This window comes from Mus musculus, chromosome 18 (genome assembly GCF_000001635.26).
Source record: "Mus musculus strain C57BL/6J chromosome 18, GRCm38.p6 C57BL/6J".
Lineage (NCBI taxonomy): Eukaryota > Metazoa > Chordata > Mammalia > Rodentia > Muridae > Mus > Mus musculus.
Window position 1 is genome coordinate 75,016,904 of NC_000084.6, and position 26,465 is coordinate 75,043,368.

Genomic DNA, 26,465 nt, shown 5'->3' on the forward strand with positions numbered 1-26,465 from the left:
GTTTGTGTGTGCGATTTCAGGCTAGTGCATGGTATGGTGTGTAGAGGTCAGAGAATTGCCTTGGATGGCTTTGCCTTCCATCTTTGTTTGAGACCCAGTCTCTTGTTTGCTATTGTGTGTTCCATGTTAGCTTGTGAAAGTGCTTCCAGGGATTCTATAGCTTCATCCCCAGCCCCACATCACCCTACAAGGACTGTGCTTACAGACATGTGCTACAACACATAGCTTTTCTCCAGTTCTGGGATTCCAGCTCGGATCTTCACACATACTAGCACTTTGTCTTAGTTTGGATTTTATTGCTGTGAACAGACACCATGATCAAGGCAAGGCAACTCTTACAAGGACAACATTTAATTGGGCCTGGCTTACAGGTTCAGAGGTTCAGTTCATTATCATCAAGGTGGCAACATGGCAGTGTCCAGGCAGGCATGGTGCAGGATTTGCTGAGGGTTCTACATCTTCATCTGAAGGCTTGTAGCAGAATACTCACTACCAAACAGCTAGGTTGAAAGTATTTAAACCCGTCCCCACAGTGACACACGTACTCTAACAAGGCCGCATCTCTTAATAGTGCCACTCCCTGGGCCAAGCATATACAAACCAACACACTCCACTTCTCAACTGTTAGGCTTATGGGTGTGAATCATGATATCTACCTTCACAAACCAGTTTTCACCTAAGTAGGCCTCTGTACCATCCTTTACAGTGACTGGCCCTTGTAAAGTGCCTTTCCTATTTTCAGCTAGCTCCCCAAGCACCTTGTGTTTTAGTATGATTTGTTGTTCTGCTGCAAGCTCAGTGAATTTACTGGCAATTGATATTGGAGAAAAAAAAAATATCTAGGCTGGCAAAATGGCTCAAATGGGCAAAGGTGCTTGCTATCAATCCCAGAGAGTGGAGTCCATTATAGGATCCATATGGGTAGAAGAGGAAAAGCAGCTTCTATGAGTTGTCCTGTGCTGTGGCCTGCACATACTGCCTCCAATAAACATAAAAGGAAAGTCTAATATTTGTATAGCTCTTAGCAAAGAACACTGGCACATGGTGAGTCTATAATAAAGGTAAGAGTGATCGCTGTTTCATAGGGTTTTTTTGAAACATAAACACAATATCATATAGCACATAGCAAATAGTCCACAATATGAACGGTTATTACCATAACGGTCGCAATTTGTAAGTATTTTAGATGAGGAGTGGTAGGTACTCAAGGGTATTAATTTGGTGACCTCAGGCCATTTGACTTCAAATTCTGTATTTTTCTATAAGACAATATTTCATGTAGCCAGGCTGGCCTCCCTACGAAGCAGAATGGTCTTTGCCATTTGAGTACTTAGATTATGGGCTCAAATTCCATCTTTTTGTTGTTGTTGTTGTTGTTTTGAGACAGGGCTTTGTTATGCGACTGTGGCGGGCTTCTGATTCAAATATGCAGCCCATACTGATCTTGAACTCTGTACAATCCTCCTTTAGCTTCTCAGGTAAATACCATACTTTGACGCTACACAGTATATGGCTTTCATTATGGTGCAACTAATCCTGATTATATTGCTGAGATCTTTCTGTTAAAAATATTTTATTTTTTAATTCGACAAGGCCCACAAAAGACTTGTATGACATTGGTGTGATTGTCCAGCAGGAATTAACAGGCACCTTAGTCTCAATTAAGTTACCCATGCGCAAGAGCTCTCAGTCCCAGGAGCCTAGAGGTTTTGGTTTCTACACTTTGCCACGTGGCTATGTGGTTGCCCGGGAGACGCTAGGAGGATGGAACGCCGGAAGGACTACATTTCCCAGAAGCTCGCGTGCTCGGCGTGCCACGGGACCGCCCGCTGCTGGCGCGCGCTTAGCCGTTCGGTCCCCAGACGCGTCCTCCGTCTCTTCCCCCTTCTCACCCCAACTCCTCCTGCGTCTCCGCACGGACAGCCGCTGGGGCTGGAACGCGGTGGGAACCGGAGCCCCTGACCTACGGAACCATGGAGGCCTAAGCCGCCGTGCACACCCGGGCCCCTGTGCGCCCGCGCTCCCGTTCCCTTGCTGCCTGCCGGCCGCGGCTGGAAGCGGAGTCCGCGCCGCTGACCCAGGTGGGCTTCCCCGGCGCGGTACCGCCCCGCGGGGTCTGAGCCGGAGGTGACCGGCCGCGCGCCGAAGGGCTGCGGGCCCGGAAGGTTGGGCCGTCCGGAGCGGTGCAGAGCTCGGCGGGCCTCGTCCGCCTGCTCCCTCGGCGCCGGGGTGTGCAGAACCAAGGGAACCGAACCCCTGGCCGGCCCGCCGGGACCCAAGGGTTGCCGGAACGGTTGGAGCTTCCGGACACTCCGGACAGCCGAGGTTGGCTGGACAAATGGGCGTGTGATGGGCAGGGCGAGCCTTAGTGTGTTGCGTGTCTGACACACACGTTTTTATTGCGATATCATCCTATACTGTAAAAACGACAAGTACCCCTGAAGTACAGCTCACTAGCTTTTAGTCTCGTTCACAGCTCGTACCTCCTTACGGCAATCCCTCAACATTTTTATCTCCTCGAAAGAGGTCTGTACCCATTTGCAACCGCTCCTACTCCCTCCTTCACGCCCTGCAACCATTGGTCTATTTTTTGCCTCGGTGGATTTGCTTGAGTCATTGGGTGTTAGCTGAAGGATGGAAAGGGCCACATTGGGTGTGAGGGAAGTAGAGCGATAAAGCAGGTGGAAGAAAGTCCTGGACAACAGCGAAGGGATGTAACGGGGCTAGCAAAGCCCTACCCTGAGACTGGGGATAGGAGGAAGTGCAATCCTTGAAGGTCTGGAGAGGAGGTTTTGGGCAGGAAGATGAGGAAATGGGAGTGGAGTTGGTGAGGAGCAGTGTAGCCTTCCCAGAACCAGGTGCTCCTGCCTGAGTTGAGGGCTCGGTCCTGGAAGGTAGTTTGTAAGTGAATGGTTGCTTAATAGGATGGACTTCATGGGTTTCTAGAACGACTATCCTGCTCTGGAGTTTTTAGATAATCTTTTTGGCTCAGAGAAACTGGACAAGGGTAACTATCCCCATCTAGAAAACGAAGAACCGGCCTTTTAGAGGTTGGGGTACTTGGCTAAGCTCCCAAAGTTAGTAAGTAGCTGTGAGTTCAAGGCCAGCCTGGTCTGTAGAGTGAGTTCCAGGACAGCCAGAGCTGTATAGAGAAAAAAACAGTCTATGTTAGTTAAGCAGTCTTTTTGGTTTGGTAAGGTCTTGTTGCTTTGTGGAAATGTTCAGATAGGCTGCAGCAGTGTGGTTCTCAACCTTCCTAATGCTGCGACCCTTCCATGCAGTTTTTCATCTTGTAGAGACCCCCCCCCCAACCGTAAAATTATTTTCCTTGCTATTTCATAACTGGAATTTTGCTACTGTTGTAAATTGTAATGTAAATATCTGTTGCCTGATGGTCTTCGGTGACGCTTGGGGAAGGGTCATTTGACCCTGAAGGGGTCCCAATCCTCAGGTTGAGACGCACTGGAGGTATGACTCAGTAGTAGAATCCTTGCCTGGCACGTACAAGGTCCTGGATTCGATTGTCAGCATCATGAGGAAGAAAAAAAGAACAAACACTGAACTAAGTAAGATAATGCTTTCTCACATCCCATTTCCAGCTCTGACGAGGCCAGTTTAGTTCTTTCTGCCTTCCTCCTCAAGCGCATTCTCCTTCACGATTATCTTAAAGTAACGGTGAAGTGTAGCTTTTCAGTAGTACCCGCAGGAGGCTGAGGTTCAGGGCTCCTCTTTTGATATCAATACAATACCACCGGCATACTTCGAACACTAACTTCTCAATGTCATCGATATCTAGAGGGACTTTGTTGTTAAAGGTTGGCACCCTTTAAGATTGTATATATCTTGGTGGAAGAGTAGTTTGAGCGCAGGAAGGGAGCACTGGGCAGGAACTAGATGGAGCACTGCTCTCCTCCAGATCCATTTGATAAGAAGGGGGTTGAGCAGTACAAACTCAGCTGTGTGTCTCATTTGACGAAATATAGTTTCCTCCCGTGTTGGTTCATGGAACTTGGGGTAACCTGAGTCTGTAATCCCAGGCCTTGGTAACTTGGAATGGCTTCAGAATAAACCATCTTTTTTTTAAAAAAAGATTTATTTATTTGTATTTATATGAGTACACCGTAGCTGTCCTCAGACACACCAGAAGGGGGCATCAGATTTCATTACAGATGGTTGTGAGCCACCATGTGGTTGCTGGGGATTGAACTCAGGACCTCTGGAAGATTGCTCTTAACCGCTGAGCCATCTCTCCAGCCCCAAGAATAAACCCTCTTTTATTCCCTTGAAAAACAAGCATGTAGTGTCTCTAGCTTTTCCAGTGGCTGCTGCTGTCCTTCAGCTCCACTTTTACAAATGAGCTTGGCTCATTCTGTGCAAAGCAGCAAAATACTGTCCCAGTTGACTCTCTTCTGTTATCGTTGGTTCCCACTCCTCTTCCTCCTCCTCCTCTTCTTCCTCTTCCTCCTCTTTCTCCTTGAATTTTTGAGACAGGGTTTCTCTGTGTAGCCCTGGCTGTCCAGGAACTCACTCAGTCGACCAGCCTGGCCTCACACTCAGAAATCCCCATGCCTCTGCCTGCTGCTCGCTGGGGTTAAAGGCGTCTCCTGCTCCTGAGGATCCATGTGATTGGATGAGCTTTATACAGACAATCCAGGGTAATCTCCTATAGCGTTGCTTGTTCTTTATAATTATTATTGCCATTGACCTTTACTTGGGCACTGGGGATCTGAGGTCGGTTCATGTTTGTGTGGCTGACACTTTACTGTGCAGCATCCCCCCCAACCCCCCACTCTCTTTGTCCTTACTCAGTCACATCTTTGAAGTCTCTCCACCTCCCTTGAACTTCCCTAAAACCTTTTATGCCACAACCTCCAAAGTACTGCATTAGAGGCTCAAGCCACCGTGCCTGGCTTTTACAGCAGTAACCTAATCCTGAGTTACACTCATAAAATGTGGTCGCTTTGGAATCTTTTGCTTTGCTACAAATGTACGGCGAGTACAACCTTGAAGTCAGGGGTGCAGGTGAGGGGCTCCTCAGGGCCCCTCACGAGCGAGCGAGCAAGCGAGCGCTGGTCTCTGACTGTAAACAAGTACTGAGAAGTACCTGTGAACTTGCAGTGCCGCTGTGGTAACTGAGAGCTCTCAAAGTGAGTAAGCAGAAAGCAATCGGACACCATGTGACATTCCTCCCCTCCTCTTCCTCCCCTTCCCCCTCCGTTTCCTTACCAGGGTCTGACTGCATAGTCCAGGCTATTCATCATAGTTTTAAAATGTTAGATGCTTATAATCATAATACACACTTGCACACACACACACACATACACACTTGCATGCACACAATCTCTCTCTCTCTTTCTCTCTCTCTTTCTCTCTCTCTGGGGTGGTGCTTGTTCTCCTGTCTACGATTCTCTGAGACACCCCCTAATTCAGCAGGCTAAGAAGGAACTTGAAGTGTGTGAATATTAGCAGTCAGGCTGAAAGGTGGGATATCTGGACTTGAAGTTCTCTCTCAAGTACTATGACTCAGCCGTACATGGGTGAGTGCTGTGGCCCGGGAAGCAGAGTGACAGGGAGCAGAGTGACAGGGTGGCAGTTGCTCCTCTCCTTCCCGAGACAGAGGTGGAAAGGATTTGTGGAAGTCCTTGCGTGTGCTGCCCTGTTCCACATTGCTAAAGTCACCCTGTCCTGGGTGTGAAGCACCTGGCTCCTGATGGTGACGCCTCTGAGTGGCTTTGACAGCGAGGTGATGGCGATTGTGAATAGCTAGCTGCTCTTGCTTTCAAGCTTACTTTCCTATTAATATATTTTTTTAAAGCAGAGCTTAATTTTCTGAACTTAATGTGCTAGTAGTTTATATATTGTCTTTATATTATTTATATCTAAACTGAACTGATCTACAGGATTGGGAACATGTGCATAAATATATGTCCCAAGACATACATATATGATTTATTTATTATTGTATCTAAGCACACTGTAGCTGTCATCAGACACACAAGAAGAGGGCATCAGATCTCATTACCGATGGTTGTGAGCCACCATGTGGTTGCTGGGATTTGAACTCAGGTCCTCTGGAAGAGCAGTCAGTGCTCTTAACCGCTGAGCCATCTCTCCAGCCCCAGAAAAATGCTTTTTGAGACAGCGTCTTATTGAGTAAGCCTGCCTGGTTTGTATTTGGCTTTGTAGACCAGCCTGGCCTTCATCTCGAGATTCGCCTACCTGTGCTTCTGAAATGCTGGAGTTAAAATTGTGTGCCACCGCCCCATGCCAATTTTATCTCAGTCTTTCAAAATCGTACTCCAGAAGCGGCAGTCCCTCCATTGGTTAGGTTATCACTGAAGAATCTTGTCTTTGTCATGTGACAGTATATTTCTTGTATCTGTGCACCATGTATATACAGTGCCTGCAGAGGTCAGAGGAGTGTGGCATCAGATCCTCTGGGCCAGGTTATAGGGGGTTGTGAGCTGCCATGTGGGTGCTGGGAACAGAACCTTTGTCCTCTGGAAGAGCAGTCAGTGTTCCTATCCCCTGGATCATCTCTGTAGCATCCCTGGAAGTACATTTCTTTTCCAGTTGAGTTTGCCATTAAATTTTATTTATTTATTTATTTATTTATTTATTTATTTATTTTTCTAGACAGGTTTTCACTGTGTAGCTTAACCTTATCTTGACTTTGCAACAGCTGCCTCAGTCTCCCCAGGGTTGGAATTACAATCCTGAAAACTTGTATATGGCCATAACACCCTAAACCAGTGTCTCTCAACCTACATGTCGGGACCCCTTTATAGGGCTCTCACCTAAGTCTATCAGACAACACTGATACTTACATTCAATACTATTCGTAACAGTAGCAAAATTACAGTTACGAAGTTGCAACGAAATAATTTTATGGTTGGGGGTAGGGTCACCACATCTTGAGGAGCCATATTAAAGGGTTGCAGCATTCAGGGAGGTTGAGAGCCACTGGTCTAAATGCACCCAATCTCGGCTGAACTCAGAAGCTTAGCAGGGGTGAGTCTGGTTAGTCCTGAGACGCTTTTGACCAGTCTCTTCCTTCAAGATATCTCAGGCATCTCAGGCAATCAGTTCTCCACCCTTTTTTTTTTTTTTTTCTTGGTTTTCTTATACTTTCAAAGCCTTCTGTTTATTTTTGGTTTTTCTAGACAGGGTTTCTCTACCAGTTCTGGCTGTCCTGAAACTTGATTTGTAGACAAGGTTGGCCTTGAACTCAGAGATCTGCCTGCCTCTACCTCCTAAGTGCTGGGATTAAAGGAGTGGGCCATCCTGGCCAGCTGCCTTCTGTATCTTTTAGGATAGAGATTTAGTTACAGGAGTAGCTTCCACATGATACTATCTTGCCTCTGACAGGATGTAAGTTCAGAGGTACACAATAGCAGGTATGGCAGTTCATTGTCTTGGGGCCTAGTGTTTTTTTTTTGTTTTTTTTGTTTTTTTTTTTTTTTTTTTCTGACATCTCTAGGGATAGATCTTGATCTTTAGGTCCTGGAGGACTTCCAGAGTTGTAGCTAAAATATCCAAGGAGCAGGGGAAGGAGGTACCAAGAAGTGGCTGTCTACTTATTAAGAGACACTGTTGTATCGTTTATTTAGACACGAATATGTCTAGTTAAGGCAGTTTCTCTTACCAAACGGAAGGCTTGGAGTGGCCTCGGGCAATTAGCACTTTCTGCCTTGCTTTGTGAACCTCCAGGCTAATCTCCACACTTACTACAACCCCAATTCTGCTATTTGTTTGCTTTGGTGTGTTACTTTTTGTGTTTTTTTGTTTTATTTTGTTTGTTTTTTTGAGGCAGGATTTCTCTGTGTCGCCCTGGCTGTCCTGGAACTCCTGAGACAGGTTCTTAATTTGTAGCCTTAGCTGGTCTAGAGTCTTGAACTCATGATGCAGTCTAGAAGATTGACCTTAGACTCTAGGACATCCTCCTGCCTCAACCTCCTGAGTGCTGGGATTGCAGGTGTGGCCCAACCACAACTCAACTAGATATTCAACCCTTTCGGCTTTAAGTTTTCTTATCTGCAAAATGGGACTAAAATTTATTTTAGTTGCCCAGAGAGTGAAATGGAGATACTTTTAAGATCAATCGGCCAATCTATAATCAGTCAAACCTGATTAGGTGGTGTGGATGTAGACAAAAGAAGTATATCTCTTCATTTCAGAATTGGGGTGTTGAGTTTGAGGTGTTTTTGGGATACCAGATAAGAATCAGATAAATGCACCTGGCACTCATCCGAGAGTTCTGGGCTGGGCTCATCAGTGTGTAAGAGTAGAGTCCACTGATCTAAAACTGGCAAGGATATATGAACTCTATGGCTATAATGTTTGGAGTAAGACTGCATGATTTATTTGGGTGTGGTGGCAAATGCCTTAATTCCACCCAAGTAGAGGCAGGCAGATGTCTGTGAGTTTGAGACCAGTCTGGCCTACATAGTAAATTCCATGCCAGGCCCTGCCTCAGTGCTCCTGCTCCTGCTGACGCGTGCGCTGCACTGCCTGTGTAGTCAGTCTCTCCGTAAAGCACCAGCATTGGCTTTTTTTTTTTTTTTGAGACAGGGTCTTTCTATGTAGGCCTGGCTGCCCTGGAATCAGGATGTAGACTAGACTTGCTTTGAACTCACAGACCCATCAGCCTCTGCTTCCAGAGTGCTGGGATTAAAGGCATGCGCCACTTGCTTTGGCTTCTTGAGGCTTCCACTTTGATTCCCTTCCCTGCCAGCCAGCTGAACTCTTTTTGGTCCTAGAGTGACCCACCTCCCTTCTCTCTCTCTCTCTCTCTCTCTCTCTCTCTCTCTCTCTCCCCCCTCCCCCCCTCCTCCCCCCTCCCTCCTGAGACAGGGTTTGTTTGTGAAGCCCTGGCTGTCCTGGAGCGCTCAGAGATCTGTCTGCCTCTGCCTCCCAGAGTGCTGGAATCAAAGCGTGTGCCACCACGCCTGGCTCCACCTAGTTTCCCTCCTTAGGATCTGCCAGACACTTGTTTTCTGGCTTGGAGGTTTCTGAGTTTGCTCACCTAACCCAGCCAACTACCCTTACTGTTCAAGCTCTAGGTTTTATGGTGTGACCTTGGCAGTTTTCCCCCAGGGTCAGTTATGGTTGGATCTTGAGTGTCCCACAATACTCACATGTTAGAGGCGTTGACTTCAGGGTGGCATTATTGGGAAGTTGTGGAGCCACTGAGATCTTGAGCCTTGTGGGAGACCCGTGGGTCATTGGGGTATGCTTGTGAGGGTGATTATGGGGCCTGGACCTCCACCTTCTTTGTCCCTGTGTGTGATGGGAGCAGCTTTGTTCTGCCACATGCTCCTGCCATGACGTGTTCTCGTGACAGAGGCAGATGCAAGAGGGTCTCTGGACTGGAACCTCTAAAACCTGAGCCAAAATAGACTTTTCTCTCTCTTTTTTTTGGGGGGGGGGGTTCGAGACAGGGTTTCTCTGTGTAGCCCTGGCTGTCCTGGAACTCACTTTGTAGACCAGGCTGGCCTTGAACTCAGAAATCCGCCTACCTCTGCCTCCCGAGTGCTGGGATTAAAAGCATGCGCCACCACACCCGGCAGACTTTTCTTTTTAAGCTAATTATCCCAGGTATTTTGGTACAGTGATGAAGAACAGATGAAAACTATTTCAAATTGTTTCCACATTATAATTTATTTTCTTTTGAGAAAGGATTTGGAAGTGCTAATCCTCCTGCCTCAGGCTCTGGCTTACAGGGATTACAGTTAGCATGTACCAGTTTGGTAGTCTTCTTAATTAGTTTCTTGTGATTTATTTGATTGTCTTAGTAGATTAAATATATTCCATTTTTTCAAACCATTTTCTTTAAAAAAAATCTATTTTTATGTGTACGAGTGCTTTCCTGAATAACTGTGTGTATTAACTGAGCTGTGCTCAGGAAGGCTAGCCGAGGGAGTCAGATCCCCTGGAACTGGAGGTACAGAGAGTTGCGAGCTGCCACCTGGGTGCAGGGAACTGGACACAGGTCCTGTGCAAAAGCAGCAACTGTTCTTCCCTGCTGAGCCACCCCTCCAGCCCATAATATTCTATTCTTGACAGTTTTAATCTTGGTCCTTGGTAAATGGCTAGCCACACAGCGGGCGCTCAGATATTTGATGACTGTTGGCAGATAACTTTGTGTTTATACAGCTGTCTTGTGATGGGTCTTGAGTACTTTGCTTGGTTTTCCAGCCCTGTCCTGTTAGTGGTTTTGTTTTTGTTTTGTGTTTGAGTTGCTTATTTGGATCTGTGATTCTGAAGTAGTGAATATATTTTTCTCCAATTTATTCCAAAGTTATTGCTTTCTAATTAACTAATACTTATATCTTGTTAGAGAACAATACTAAACTGGGCTGGTCAGATGGCTTAGCAGGTAACAGCGCCTCCTGTGTAAGCCTGGTGAGCCGAGGGAAGCCACAGCAAAAGGAAAGACAGACCCTGAAGGTGTGCTGACCCCATGAGCATGTTCACACACACACACACACACCCTGTACATACAGTAATGATTAGAAAGCATTTAAAAAGAAAAGAATACTAACTGGAAGATAAATTATTAAAAAGTACGCTCCTCTGATTGTTGACTTTTGGACACACCTGTGACCTTGCGGCGGTAGAGGTCATAGGAGGCTCTCTTCTAGTCTTCCTCACTTAATTTCGTGTTTACATTATCGTCAGATGATGCACACTGGCGAACAGTCCCTTGAGCCATGGCACCTCAGTTTGCTTAGTTTTCCATAAACTCACTCACTTAGGAATCCTTGGAGAGGATCATAAGGATCCTGTGAGGTCAGGCCTGGGAACGCTGGCACATGGCGCGGAAGCTGCTGCCGCTCCAGCCTCTAAAGTTTGCTTTACTTTCTGTCTGTCTGTCCCACAGTCTTCATGGTGTTTAACGTTGCAAAAGGTAACAGTCCTGAGCTTCCCATGGGCAGTGTGATGGTCCTATAATAACGTCCTCTTTCTTAGAAAGTTAGACATCTCTAAGTCTTCTAATCTTTAAGTTGTTTGTGTTTATTATTTGTCTCTGTTTTCTCTCTCTTTCTCTCTCTCTCTCTCTCTCTTTCTTTCTTTTTTTTTTTTTTTTTCCAAGACAGGGTTTCTCTGTATAGCCTTGGCTGTCCTGGAACTCATTTTGTAGACCAGGCTGGCTTCAAACTCAGAAATCCCCCTGCCTCTGCCTCCCAAGTGCTGGGATTAAAGGCGTGTGCCACCACTGCTCGGCCTTGCTTTTTTGATTATGGAGTTTCATTGGCTTTTTTTTTTTTTTTATGATTTTGTAGATTTGTTTGTTTGTTATTTTACTTTGATTTTTGAGATAAAACCTTAGTAGTATTCCTGGCTGGCTGCATTAAGTATCCCTGACCAGCCTCAAACTTTGAGGCCTCCGCCTGCCTCTGCCTCCAGGTGTTGGGATCAAAGCCCAGCTTTTTGTTCTGCTTTTAATACTAGGGTTCCTTTTTATTCTTTGGTTACTCTTCTGTCTGCATGTGCCTGTGTTTGCTGCTGTGTACTGTGTCAGGGACCACCTGTCAGTCTCCCCAACACTGGTATTAGAAAATGACACCCTTGCTTGCCTTGGCTTCTCACACAGGTACTAGGAGTCTGAACTCAGGTCCTACCTCCTTCATGACAAGCGCTTTGCTGGCCGAGCCATCTTTCCTAGCCCCGAATGTTTTCATTTTTGATGCTATCCTGTTCTTGGTTCATGAACCAGTGTGTTGTACTGACAGTGTGATGGCTGTGGGGGTGGGGGGGTTAAGAGAATGCTATAGTGTGATGGCTGTGGGTGTAAGAGAATGCTACAGTGTGATGGCTGTGGGGGGTAAGAGAACACTCTTTTGCACCTTACCTGCTTGGGTTTGTTTGACATCTGCCTTGATGCTTTATGGTTCTGTAATTTTAGGGAAATTTAATTTTTTTTTTTTAAGACCAAGGAGTGGTAGGAATTTTGAAGAAAGGGCCAGATTACAAATATTTTAGTGTTCGGAAGGTAAATTGGAAGAGACTATAATAAGAGAGAAGACATTTCTCCAAGTTTTTTGAAGTTTGAGATGCATCCCTAGGAGTTGGGGATGTAGTGTTGGTACAGTGCTTGCCTAGCATCCAGACGGTGCTAGATTCTGTCGCTAGGACTTTATAGCATGGGTATGTTGGCACACGCCTGTCATCCCAGCACTTGAGAGGTTGAGTCAGAAGGATCAGAAGTTCAAGGCCACCCTTGGCTCCATAGCAAGTTTAAGGCCAGCTTGGGCTATGTGAGACCCTGCCATAAGGATGATTGTTTTTTGAAAGCTAGGCATGATGGTGCATGCTTGTAGTCTTAGCACTCAGGAGGCTTAGGAAGAGGGGTTGCCATATGTTTAAAGCCAGCCAAATTAGTTAACTATTGAATTCAGGCTTAGTCTGGCATACTGAGACTCTATCTTCAAAAAAGAAAAAAAAAGAACTTTTATTGTTTTATTGTCAACATTTTTTTTATATTTATCATTGTATGTATATGTGTGTTTGGCTTGCAGGTATATCTTTGCATCATGTGTATACCTAGTGCCTGCAAAGATGAGAAGAGGGTGTTCTGTCCCCTGAAACTGGAGTTATGGCGCTACCATGTTAGTGCTGGGAACTGAACCGAGTTCCTCGCAAGAATAAGTGATCTTAACCACTGAGCCACCTCTCTGACCCATTATTATTATTATTATTATTATTCATTAGTAGTAAAGAATTGTCAGTATTGTGGGCTGGAGTGATAGCTATGCAATGGTAGGAGTCTATAAAGCCCTTTAGGCCATCTAATGCTAGGCTAAGTTCGTGAAGACATAATATCAAGCCTGCATTTCTTCAGGGTTTATATTTTGTTCAGCTTCACCTCTTTTTGCTCCACCCATGTCTAACACTGTCAGTTGTTACACATGTCTAGAGATTCTATTTCAGGTTGTCTTCCTTTTTTCCTTCTATCTGTTTGGGTGTGTGTCTGTGTGAGTGTATGTCTGTGTATGCCCTCGTGTACATGTGTGTGGAGGTCAGGACAGCTTGCAGGAGTCAGGTCTCTCCTTACACCATATGGTTTCCAGGGAACTCAGGCCATCTTGGCAAGTGGCAAGCATCTTTACCCACTGAGCCATCTCACCAACCCCTGGGGAATATTTTCCTATATTTTTGAAAATATTTATAGCTATTATTATTCCACACAGAATTTTTTGAGTAACTTTTCGCTTTAAAGAGTCAAATGTTAAATTTTTCTCTGGATGCAGTTCTTGGCTTTTGTAATCCAATACAGTTTAATTGACTTGCTGTTTATTAATGCCTTTTTAAAACTTAGCTATCAAGTGAACCATGCTGAAGTCTAATTTGGCTCTGGCCCCATTTCCCTGGTTATTTTTGGGGAGACCTTGTGTTGTGAGGAGATGCTCAGTTTGAAATGTTCTAGTTTTCTGGTCCTCTCTATCCCTGCTGAGCACCGCTCGGCAGTGCAGGTTCCGGTGCTGCCATAAATGCTCAGTCTGGCAATGTTTCCTAGATTGTATTTGTCTGCCCCAGCCACACTGTTGATAACAAACAGAAAGATGTGGACGGATGGCTCAGTCTGTAGGAGCATGGAAGTCACTCTGTAGACCAAGCTGGCCTTGAACTCACAGAGATCTGCCTGCCTCTACCTTCTAAGTGGTTTTATCTTACTTATTGCCAGGAACAGAGCCAGACATGCGCTCCACAATGCTTAGTACAGATGGACCACAAACGCTAGGCTCAAAGGCTCTTCTCTACTGAGAGGAGAACAAGACCAGGTGTCTGCCACTAATGAGTCAGATGCTAATGTGTAATGTGTCGGTAGATTTGGGTAAAAACTATCCTGCAGCTACTTCTACCCAAGAAGCTATGAAAATATGAAAGAATTTGAGGTCAAAGGAACTTAGTACATTTACTTAACCAGTTTATTTCCTATTCTTTTTTGACAGGGCTTCTCTGTGTAGCCCTGGCTGTCCTGGAACTCACTCTGTAGACCAGGCTGGCCTCAAACTCAGAAATCTGCCTGCCTCTGCCTCCCAAGTACTGGGATTAAAGTTGTGTGCCACCACGTTGGGCTTTTATTTCTGATTCTTTTTATATAAAAATTTTTTTTTTTTTTTTGGTTTTGGTTTTTTCGAGACAGGGTTTCTCTGTATAGCCCTGGCTGTCCTGGAACTCACTTTGTAGACCAGGCTGGCCTCGAACTCAGAAATCCGCCTGCCTCTGCCTCTGCCTCCCGAGTGCTGGGATTAAAGGCGTGCGCCACCATGCCCAGCCTTATTTCTGATTCTTAATCACATTATTTATTTATTTACTTTGAGGCAAAGAGACAGCTCAGTGGTTAAAAGCACTTCCTGCTCCTGCAGAGAGCACAGGTGTGGTTTCCAGCAAGCAGAGGAAGCAGTCACAACCACCTGTAACGTCCACTCACACGCGCGCGTGGGTGCATGCACACGCACACACAAAATGATTGGAAGCCGGGTGTGGTGGCGCACGCCTTTAATCCCAGCACTCGGGAGGCAGAGGCAGAGGCAGGCGGATTTCTGAGTTCGAGGCCAGCCTGGTCTACAAAGTGAGTTCCAGGACAGCCAGGGCTATACAGAAAAACCCTGTCTCAAAAAACCAAAAAAACAAAACAAAAAAAAAAAATGATTGGAAACTCGTGTTGGTGGTCTTGCTGAGTGTGGGCATCGCTGTTAGGGTATAAGAAGTTGTAAAAGTGAGCTGGAGGGAAGACTGCTAAAGACCCTTGGGCCCTGGATTGCTATTTAGTCTTGCATTGAAGCTTGCAGTCCCTGCCTTGGAGGTTGGGGCATCTCGTGTAACCACGTAGCTAGCCAGCAGGCTTCATCCTCCTGTGTTAACCCCCTGCTCCATTGCCCTCCCTGTCTTTGGTCTTAGAGTCCTAGGACTTTGCAGTCAGCCTTCTGTTTCCATGGACAGGGCCCCACCAGCAGCCCTACACCTTGTTTGGACTGTGTTGCGCCACGTCTGCATTTCTGTAATCTTCCAGGGTTCCGTGTGTGAGTGGGCTGCTGGTGAGAATTCCTGCTGGCAGACTCTTGGGGCGGGCCTACTCTGCTGTGTTGGGTAGGGTGCTCTCTCCCTGCTCTCATCCTGGTTGGCCGACGGCTGTTTGACGTCATTACCTTCATTCTCTGGGTGGAGTGATACACTACTTAATTACACTCTACTTAGACTTGGAGCAGTCTTTCAGAGACTTTGCCATTACTCCACCAACCATTGGTGTCTTTGCTAGTGACCACTGTCCATTTTTCTATTCACCTGGTTCAGCTTTGAGATTTCTCTTTAAAGTCTCTTGAGTACAAATGGTGTATGTGGAAGATGGGCGCTGACTGGCTCGAGTTGTCCTTTGACCTTCATGCATCTTCATGGCGTCCTTTCTCCATGCACACACATAAAAATGTATTTACTTTAAAAAGCATTTATTTTACGTGTATATGTGTGCCTGAGTGCGTAAATGTGCGTCCTATTCATGCAGGTGCTGACAGAGGCTCCAACAGGGCATTGAGTGCCCTGGACGTTAGAGAAGGTTGTGACTGCGTCCTGTGCTTGTTGGAAACCATACCTGTGCTCTCTGCAGGAGCAGGAAGTGCTTTTAACCACAGAGCTTTGCCTCAAAGTAAATAAATAAATAGTGTAATTAAGAAACAGAAATAAATTAGTTAAATAAAAGTACCAAGGGCGGGTGTGGTGGCACACGCCTTTAATCCCAGCACTTGGGAGGCAGAGGCAGGTGGATTTCTGAGTTCGAGGCCAGCCTAGTCTACAAAGTGAGTTCCAGGACATACAGGGCTACACAGAGAAACCCTGTCTCAAAAAAAAAAAAAAAAAGTACCAAGTTCCTTTGACCTCAAATTCTTCCATATTTTCATAGCTTCTTGGATAGAAGTAGCTGCAGGATAGTTATTTACCGGAATCTACCGACATCATGTCTTTCACGTTAGCGTCTAATTCATTAGTGGCAGAGACCTGGTCTTGTTCTCCTCTCAGTAGTCACCTTCCCACCTAGCATTTGTGGTCCACCTGTCACAAGCAATTGTGGAGCGAATGCCTGGCTCTGTAAGGGAAATCATATAAGCCCGGAATGCTGACAGCACTGCTGAAATACTGATGTTTGAAGGGGTTCCTTATTCTGGAGTACAGTGATGAATTTAATGTTAATATTTATGAGAGCCAGGCATCAAGTCAAAATATCCACTAATTAAAGATTTCTGGTTGACTTTTGACCGAGAGTCAAGACTGAGTGTATACCCTGGAGTTGCTCACTCAGAGACGCTAGCACAAACCTGAAGCCCGCTGGACTCTCCCAGAAGAGCACAGAGAACTATGGCTTACCTTCTTTTTAGAATATAATGGTAGCAGGTTTATTGTTGGGGAAAAATGAAGCAGTACAGACAGACAGAATAAAGTCTTTCCCAACCCAACAGATTGTCAGTTCACTTGTCCATCTGTCTGTCAGTCTTCTTCCCTCTCTCCCTTCCCTTCCCTTCCCTCCCCTCCCCTCCTTTGCAATAGGGTCTCATTATGTACCCGTGGATGGCCTGGAACTCAGAAATCCACCTGCTTCTGCCTCTAGGTAAAAACATTAAAATGCAAGTTTCTTTCTTTATTTCTGTATATTCATGTGTGTGGCCATGCACATACCACTGTGGGAGTCTGGATCTCAGAGGGCAGCATGGGGAGAATCCGGTCTCTCCCTGCACCATGTGGGTTCTGGGGATCAAACTCGGGTGCTCAGGCCTGGTGGCAATGCCTTTACTAGGTCCCATGTTGCCAGCCCCCAATCCCGATCTTGAAAATAACTACTCTGGGGCCTCTGTTCTTACAGCAAGTTCTAAGTATCCTGTGAGAACTGGCTTACTCATCTGTGTTGGTAGAATCCTACTCCTGCCCAACTTCCTCTCAAGCAGAAGCTTAAATTACTGAGGATCTGTGTCTTAGTCGCTGTTTGTTGCTGCTAAGAGACGATGACATAGAAAAGAAAGCATTTAACTTTGGGCTTCCGTACATTTTCAGAGGTTCAGTCCATTATCATCATGTTGGGAAGCGTGGCAGCATGCAGGCAGGCATGGTGCTGGAGAAGGAGCTGAGAGTTCTACGTCCCCAGGACGAGGGGGAGGAGACAGTCGGTCAAACAGGCAGACAGACAGACAGAGACTAGCCCTGCCATGGGTTTTTAAAACCTCAAGCCCAATCCCAGTGACACACATCCTTCTACTTGTAATTCATTCAAACAATGCCACTCCCACCCCTTCCTCCTGCCTCCTAGGAGTTTTGGGAGATGCTGGTCCACTGGGTACTCAGAGTGTGCCCACCTGTGTCCAGTGACTATGGATCCCTGCGGGTGATGCTCTGATTGTTACTTAGATCCTCACACTGTTGGTAGTGTGTAAGCCTTTATCCGTCTGATGGGTAAAGACAGTACTTTACAACATTTTACTTCTTTAGATTTGCTCTTTTAATTTTTACTTACAGTTGTGTTTATGTGAATGTTTGCTGCCTGTGTGTGCCTTCAGAGGCCAGAACACGGGCGCTGGGAACAGAGCTCGGATCCACTGGAAGAGCTCTTAACTACCGAGCAGTCTCCCAAGCCCCACTTCGTTGTATTGGATAGCACAGTTCTCTCTTCTTTTAAGTTGAAGAATTTTTTTATGTGTTTATTAACTTGGACCATGTCTATTTCAGCAAGCGTCCTTCTCCTTAGCAGAGTGCTAGAGGTTAACAGGGAGAAGGAAAGAGCGAGCGAGCGAGCGAGAGAGAGAGAGAGAGAGAGAGAGAGAGAGAGAGAGATTGATTTGACTCTTGTCTCTCAGGAGTAATCCACCTAGGAGACACATTTTATATAATGTAGGAAGATGCCATTTCAAGCTCCGTTTTACATAATGAGAGCTGGAGGGGCGGGATGTGTGATAGGAAAGCTGTGTGTGTGTGTGTGTGTGTGTGTGTGTAAAGGCTGTTCTGTAGCTCCTTTGCTGCTTGCTGCAAGCTGCAGGAACAGCTTCTCCCTTCCATAGGCTTGTGTGTTGCACTGTTGGCAGCCTTTCTACTCATCTTTATCATATTGAGGACACTTCCCTTGGGTTTAGAGAAGCTCAAGTGACACTGGGGAGGTGGCTCAGTGGTTCAGAGCACTTGTCTCCTGCATGCTCCTGCAGAGGACCCAGGTGTGTTTCTGTGTGGTGGCTCACATGGGTCTGGAACCTTAGTCCCAGGACATCCGACTCGCTTCTCTGATCCCTATGAGTACCTGGTGTGCTTGTGTGCACAGCACATAGGCGAAGCACTCAAACACATTTTAAAGCACAAAACATAAACTCTTAGGATAGTTTCTGTGCCAGCAGAGTACAGAGGTTTATATCAGGGGCAGTGTAAACAGGTCATGGCACACGCATTTCTCTGCACATGGTGCAGGGCCTTTACCCCAGAAGAAACTGAGGTTTTCTCTGATTTGAGAAACTGGATGGTCCAGGGGTGGGACGACAGAGATGCTTTGTAGTGTGTATCCTTGTGGCTTCTGTTTGCACCGTGTCTGTTGAAGAAGGCCTGCCTTTCACGAGCAGGTTCCACAGTAGTCCTGTTTTCCCTGTTGCCTAGTCTCACAGGGGAAGGGTAGGTTTCTCGGTGAAACCTTGTTCTAGTGATGACGAAGTAGTCACGTCCCCGATGAACTCGCAAAGTAAACTGTTTTCACTGATGATTTTCTTGAAGCAGAGTCTCACGTAGCTACCCAGGCTGACCTTACAGTTTCTCTGCATCTTATTCTCCTGCCACCGCATGCTGTGGTTGACTACAAGTGTGAACCACCATGCTTAATGTTTGTTTTTTTGTTTTTTTGACAGGGTTTCTCTGTGTAACTTTGGCTGTCCTGGAACTCACTCTGTAGACCAGGCTGGCCTTAAACTCAGAAATCCACCTGCCTCTGCCTCCTGAGTGCTGGAATTAAAGGCGTGCGTCACCATGCCCGGCTAGTTTTTGTTTTTTAATAACTTACTACTTTTTATTTTATGTCCATTGGTGTTTTGCCTGCATGTGTGAGCTGCCATGAGTCCTGGGAATTGAACTCAGGACCTCTGGAAGAGCAGACAGTGCTCTGAACTGCTGAGCCATCTCTCCAGCCCCCAGCCACCATGCTTGTTTTATATGGTGCTGGGGACCAAAGCCAGGTCTTCTGGCTTGCCAGCTGAGTACATTTCAGCCATGGTCATGGATCCTTAAAGTTACCACAGGGAGAGTGGACTGGCATTGCAGTTTGTGTGAGGCAAATTGCCATGCTTCTCTCTTTTGGTCTGATGTTATCTTCTTTATTAATTTAATAAAACTTACAGAAGCAAAATCGAGTCTCTAGAAAGCTAGGCATAAATTACTTATGCCAGCAAACCAGTACTCTTTCATCACCAACCCACTTTTAACCTGCATACTTGGGCATGTTTGTCCAGGATGTCTGCAGTGCTGACAGCTAATTAGCAGAGTCTCCTGATGAATAGCTGACTGTACATAAATTGTTATGGTCTCTTTTGTTTGTGTCTTAGTGTTCTGTCGCTGTGAAGAGACATCATGACCTTGGCAACACTTAGAAAGAAAAACATTTCATTGGGACTGGCTTACACTTTCATAGATTCATTCCATTATCGTCATGGCAGGAAGCATGGTGGCGTGCTGGCAGACATGGTGATGGAGAGGTAGCTGAGAGTTCTACATCTGGATTGGCAGGCAGCAGGAAGAGACACTGAGCCATTGGCCTGGCTCGAGCTTCCGAAAGCTCAAAGCCCATTCCCCCAGTGACACTTCCTCCAACGAGGCCACACCTCCAGTGATGCTGCTCCCTGTGAGTCTGTGGAGACCGTTTTCATTCAGACCACCGCAAACCGCGGAATCCTTCCCTGCTGAGACGGGGCTGGATGTTCTGCATCTGCAGGCAGCGGGAAGAGAGAGACAGACGCTGGGCCTGGCTTGAGCGTTTGAAACTCCAAAGTACACCTTCATTGACACACTTCCTCCTAATTCCTGTCTAGTAGCACTATTCCCTATGACCGACCAAGCATTTAAATACGTGAACCTGTGGAACCATTCCTTTTCAAACAACCACAGTTTGCTTTTTCAAAACTAGCCAGTGAGAATCTTCTAGGGTCATGGATAATTGGACAAATGAAAGAATTTAAGCTATTGTTGTGGCACACACCTGTGCTGCTAGCTAGGAGGATTGTGATTTCAAGGTTAGGCTAGGCTACAGTGGAGGACTATCAATCAAAGAGGGAAGGCAGAACTTGGTTAGAAAGGTGGTGGCACTGCCCTCAAGTGGGTGGAAGAGGACAAGAGCTGTTTCCCACGGCATCATGGCTAATGGCTTGACAGGAGAGTTCAGGTACATATATTGGGAGAGCCCAATGCATATTCTGCCTTCTGGAGAGGATTGTTTAGTTTTTAATTAGCAGTGGTCATGTCTCAGATGAACTAAGCTGGTTGGTGTGCTACCATTGTTCAGAAGTCCTCCAGGTCTGAGTGAGGTTGGAGACAATCCATTCATCTGTGGCCACCCATGTAATGGACAGGGCAGGGTGTCCGTCCTCAGTCACTGAGTGGCTTCTAAGATCCTAGTATCTGATTATGTGGTAATGTGGGCACCATGAAATGAGCTTACTGGTGTGTGAGAAAGTACTGATTATGTGATAATGTAGGCACTGTGAAATGGACTTACTGGTGTGTAAGAAATACTGGTGAGTCTGGTTTATTGGTAGCTTTCTGGGAATTACAGATTAGATTTTTTTCTTCTAAAGATTTATTTATTTTTATAATAGTATGCCTGGTGCCACAGAACCAGAAGAGGGTGTCAGATATCTTGTAACTGTATGGATATAAGCCACCGTGTAGGTGCTGGGAACCAAAGCCAGATCCACTGCAAAACAAGAAGTGCATTTAACCACTGAGTCACCCCTCCAGCCTTTGCAGATTAGATTCAGGCCTTTACCTGGAAGTAATTATAGACCAATCATACTTTTAAAACACAATAGAGTCCTGTATACTTTTCACTTTTCATCAAGTTTATCCCTGTGTTAATTAATATGACTGTAGGATTGGCTTGGCATGGTGGTGCACATCTTTAGTCTCAGCACTCTGGAGGCAGAGGCAGGTGGATCTCTGAGTTCACGGCCAGCCTGGTCTATAGAGCGAGTTCCAGGACAGTCATGTTTCAAGAAACCCTGTCTTGAAAAAAATATGTGTGTGTGTGTGTACAGGCACACACACATACTGTTAGGAATTATAATGTAGTGGGGGTACCTGGTGGGCTCGTGCCAAGGTGTGCCCGAGTACTCCATGCTGTACTGTTCTGGTGTAAAAGGGGTTTACTTGGGGGAAGGGAGGGGAGTGAGGGTCTGGAGAAGGAAAAGAGGCAGATGAGCAGACATACAGACAAGGAGACTATGGATAGGAGCAGTCATGAGGGCAGGGAAGAGGCGGGGGCACAGAGAAGGATGGGCAGAAATGGGGAGAGAGAGACTGGGCCAGGAACACAGGGTACCAGAGAGAGATGGGGGAGTGGGGGTGGGGGGAGGGATCCTCATATCCAACTGCACACACCTGGTGATGACATAAGCAGTTGCTAGGTCCCTGAGGGGCAGCCTAGCGGAATCACCTGTGAGCTAACACATACAAAGCATACATATGTATTAAGTTCCAAACTTGGGACGCGTGGCTGAAGTGCCTATTTAACATATCAAAGCACACCTGGCCTCCACTTCCTCCCAGCATCCCTCAGTCCCTACTTGTTACAGGGTGTGGCTAGAATAGGCTTGTCCCTTACCCTGAACTTTCCAGCCCAGTCCCCTGGTCCTCCCTAGATAATCCAAACATTTTGGTTACCTTCTCTTCTCTCTGACCTTATCTCCCTTATCTCTGTTTGCATGTCGACTTCTTTGGCCTCACTTCCTGAGACTGGTGAACTTGTCAGGGGGCTGTTCTCAAATAAACCTGCTTTTATACTTTTAATTCGGCTTGAATTGGCTCATTATGTTGGCAGAGAGATCTATTGCATATGCGAATGCCTGTGTGTATAGTGGTAGCATGTCTTTGCTGCTGTGTGTATAGTGGTATATAGTGCTGTGTGTATAGTGGTAGCATGTCTTTGCTGCTCGTCAGCTGGTTGCAGGCCTTTTGCACTCTCCAGATAGGAACTGTGAGCCGTGTGAAGGAACTCTTTCAGTTTTGGCACTTGTGGGCCCTTGTTTGTCCTTAGGGGCTAGCCTCAGACCCTGAGGTTTTACAGTGCTAATCCTCTGTGCCCTTTACTCCAGTTCAAGCCAGAGACTTAAAGCTGCAGGCAACTGGGTCAGAGGTTGTTGCTCTGAGTTTTGGGCATCAGTAGCCCTGGTGCTTGGCAGCTATTATAATCCTTGACCTCTCACACCATGAGTGGCAGTAGCTGCAGGTAGCACTGGCTGGTTTCAGGGCTCCCAAGTAGGCTGCTGGTGCTGAGATCTCTGCCCCATAGCTGCAATTCTTACAGCTCTTGGGCTCCTCAGCCTATGACACGGTAGTGTAGCTTACAGGCCCAAGGTAGCTCAGACCCTTAACCTTCAGGTTTGGCAGCTCCTAGAAACCTTTCCATGGACTAGGACATATCTCCTGGCTTCAGCTCTTGGGAGCCTCTCCGTGTCCTGTCTTTGGCCCAGCTACTCTCTGAACTTCTCTTGTTAATTGCTGCAGTGGCTGTCACCCCTGTCCTGCTGCTGTCCCCTCATTTTGTGTTCCCAGCTTAGACATGTCACTAATAGGAAGGTCAGAAGTGAGCAGACTTGGCCACCTGAAAGTTGAGTGGCAGTGCAGCCCTGAGATTCCAGCGCTTGGGACGTAGAAGTAGGAAGATCAGATCATCTTTGGCTACACAGAAGGTTTAAGGTCAGCCTGGACTATGTAAGATCCTCTTTAAAATGCAAACAAGAAGAGGCTGGAGAAGTGGCTCAGCTTAAACCCCAGTTTCAGGGGATCCAACACCCTCCTCATGTAGCTTCTTCAAGTGCTACATGAATGTGGAGCACAGGACATACATGCAGGCAAAAGTCCTATACACATAAATAAAAACCCACATAGAAACAAAAAAAAATCCAAAACAATAGCACCCCCTCCCCCCCACGCACATGCAAACACACATGCAAAACCCCACTTGAGTCCAGGCATGGTGTTGCACACCTGTTATCTCTGCATTTGTGAGGCTAAGGCAGGAGTGTAGGCTGAGGCCAGCTTAAGCGATAGAGCAACTTCTAGGCCAGCCTCTTCATATTGATCTTAGAGATTCGTGTGTGAGTGATTTTTATATGCCATGCATGTGTGTGGACCATATGTATGTACCGTGTGTGGTGCCTGAGGAGGCCAGGGATTGGGAGGGATCTCCTGGAACTGGAGTTAGGTATGACCGTGAGCCGCCGTCTGGAACCCTGGGCCATGCTAAGAGCAACAAGTACTGTAAACAACTGAGCTGGCTTGCACAACCTCGGAAGGCCTTTTTCTTGGACCTAAGGCCTCAACGCCAGGAGGCGACGCGGAGGAGGATCTCTTGCCGGCTCAGGCTTGAGGTCAGCAGCTGCTGCACCAGCCAGGAAGGGAGCTCAGGCTAAGGTGTTTGCACCAGTCACAGGGGAGTGGATGAGAGTGAAGGACCACAAAGCAGTGGCAGGCTCTCCTGGCTCCCTCTTATCCATCTCTTTATCAAAGTCAGGGAATTATACTGGCACAGTGTAGTAGACCACAGACCATAGTAAGATATTTGTATTTCTTGCCCCCCCCCCCCCGTGTGTGTTTGTGTAGTTTATTGACATTTGATCACATATAGCAAACAACAAGGCACAAAACTTATTTCCTGAAAATGAACTGTTTTCCATTAGCGTTGTTTTATCTTTTGGGGAGTGCGTGTGGGGCTTGGTATGTACCTCAAGCTAGCTCTGGCCCTCCTCCTGCCCGAGACTCCCAAATGCTGGTGTGAGTATGAGTGAGTGTGTGTGTGAGTGAGTGTGAGTGTGTGTGAGAGAGAGTATGTGTGTGAGAGAGAGAGAGTGTGTGTGTGAGAGAGAGTGTGTGTGAGAAAGAGTGTGTGTGAGAAAGAGTGTGTGTGTGTGAGAGAGAGAGAAAGAGAGTGTGTGTGTGAGAGAGAGAGAAAGAGAGAGTGTGTGTGTGAGAGTGTGTGTGTGTGAGAGAGAGTGTGTGTGTGAGAGAGTGTGTGTGTGAGAGAGTGTGTGTGTGTGAGAGAGAGAGAGAGAGAGAGTGTGTGTGTGTGTGTGTGTGTGTGTGTGTTATATGACTAGCAGTTCTCTACTACTGAGCTGCTGGCTCAGGCCTGTTATTTTTTTCAGTGTTGTATCTATATGTAGTTTTTAACTTATTTGGTAAGACTTTTTACTTGTTTGTTAACATTATTTTTACTAAGTTTCAAAGGCAGAATAGTAGACTACCACAATAAACACTACCTGTTCTCATCTTTATTTTGTACTAGTTAAAGTGCACTCCTGTTTGAAAATTAGTTGCAGATGTAATGACTTTTTAATCCCAGAAGGGGGAGCCACATATGGGATGTCATCTTCCTGCTGAGTCAGCGCATGTACATCATCTAACCAAGTCCGTATTTCTCATTTGTGTAAAGTGTGCTTTCTTTTTTTCCCCTTCCATTTTTTTCTTTGTTTTTCCAAATCTGGGTTCAAAGTTCACATAAGGTGTTGGCGCTTACAGCCCCTTTGTCTCCCTAGTTTCAAACAGCTCCCTTGAGTACGTTTCTTTTCTGTGATGCCAGTGGATGACTTTATGATCCCTGGCTTGCATTGTCTATGAGCTCAGCATGTTCTCATGGCTCTGCCTTGTTTGTCTTGTTGATTGGAACATGTAAAGGCCATTTGTATACATCCCCCTTTCCCAAGACAGGGTTTCTCTTTGTAGCTTTGCTGTCTTGGAACTTGTTCTTTAGACCAGGCTGACCTCCAACTCACAGAGATCCTCCTGCCTCTCTCGTGAGTGCTGGGGCTAAAGGCATGGGCCACCACCACCTGGCTAGCATTTGTATTTTTTAAAATTTCTTAAAAGTGTGTTTTATCATATAGAGTGTGTTCTCTATGCTGGAAACAGACCTTGAGAAGAACATGTCTTCTTCCATGTTGAGTGACAGATGTCAGCAGCACACAGTTCTTGGGGCTGCTCCTGATTTCAGCCAGAATTACTGATTTTGTACACAGTTGGATCTGACTGTTTCTGAGAGTGGTATTGTCCTAGTTAGGGTTTAATTGCTGCGAAGAGACACCATGACCACAGTAATTCTTCTTTACTAAGGAAACGTTCCTTTCTTTTTTTTTTTTCTTTCTTTCTGTAATATAACTTTTTTCTTTTTATTGGATATTTTCTTTATTTACATTTCAAATGTTATCCCTTTTCCAGCCCCCCCCCAGAAGCCCCCATCCCATCCTCCCTCCCCTACTTCTATGAGGGTGTTCCTCCACCCACCCACCCACTCACCCACTGTCACCTCCCCGCTTTCAGTTACCCTACACTGGGGCATCTACTGAGACTTCAGAGGACCAAGGACCTCTCCTCCCATTGTTGCAATCCCCTTCAACTCCTATGGTCCTTTCTCTAACTCCTCTATTGGTGATCTCGAGCAAAGGAAAACGCTTAATTGGGGTTGCCTTACAGTTTCAGAGGTTCAGTCTGTTACTGTCATGAACGGAAGCCTGGTGCATAGGAGTTGAAGGGGATTGCAACCCCACAGGAAGAACAACAGTATCAACCAAGTCCCCCCAGAACTCCCAGGGACTAAGCCATCAACAAAGGAGTACACATGGCTCCAGCTGCACATGTACCAGAGGATGGCCTTGCCATGCATGGGTGCTGGGATCGAACCCTGGCACTTAGACTGGAGCAGCGAGTGCTCATAAGCTCAGTGCCTCTCCATCCGCAGTTACGTTCATCCTAACGTAAGGTGTATGCAGTGACTGACACGTTTGTGTGTTTATCAGCTCAGATAGATTTCCTCCCTTGGGAATTTGTACCTGAGGTCCAGTGTATTTGCAAGTGTGCCTTTAGAGGAGGTGCAGTTTTCTATGTCTAGCTCAATGCTACAAACAGTGTGATGTTTATTTGAACAATTTGAATAGCCTTTCCATTTTTTCATAGGTTGTCTTGTGGAAATGCCCGTGTGAGGACGAGCTGCCTACCACGTAGAAGATGGGATCGAACAGCAGCAAGATCAGTGATCTTCCGAAAAACGAGTACTTAAAAAAGCTGTCAGGCCCCGAGTCTATATCTGAAAACGACCCCTTCTGGAATCAGCTCTTTTCATTTTCTTTCCCCGCACCAACCAGCAGGTAAGACACTTCCTGGAGCCTGAAACTTCTGATCGAAGGCCACGGGGGCTGTGCTATCAATATGCCGCCTCCCAGTGGGCTTTTACTCTGGTTGCCGTG

General features: G+C 46.3%; 1 protein-coding gene across 6 annotated transcripts in view; it reads left to right on the forward strand.

The window, feature by feature from the left end:
• The first annotated feature begins 1,795 nt into the window (after positions 1 to 1,795).
• The window catches only part of Dym (dymeclin), a 268,268-nt gene continuing 243,598 nt past the window's right edge, over positions 1,796 to 26,465 (forward strand). For 2 of the 6 annotated variants that reach the window (XM_030250594.1, XM_006526216.4), the window contains exons 1-2: positions 1,798 to 2,081; positions 26,176 to 26,366. In XM_030250594.1, the coding sequence (XP_030106454.1) occupies positions 26,227 to 26,366 (140 nt within the window). In that variant the 5' untranslated portion in view covers positions 1,798 to 2,081; positions 26,176 to 26,226. Of the gene's footprint in view, positions 2,082 to 26,175; positions 26,367 to 26,465 lie in introns of all 6 variants that reach the window. The other 4 variants (XM_006526218.4, XR_386014.4, XM_030250593.1 and 1 more) reach the window with 4 other exon arrangements.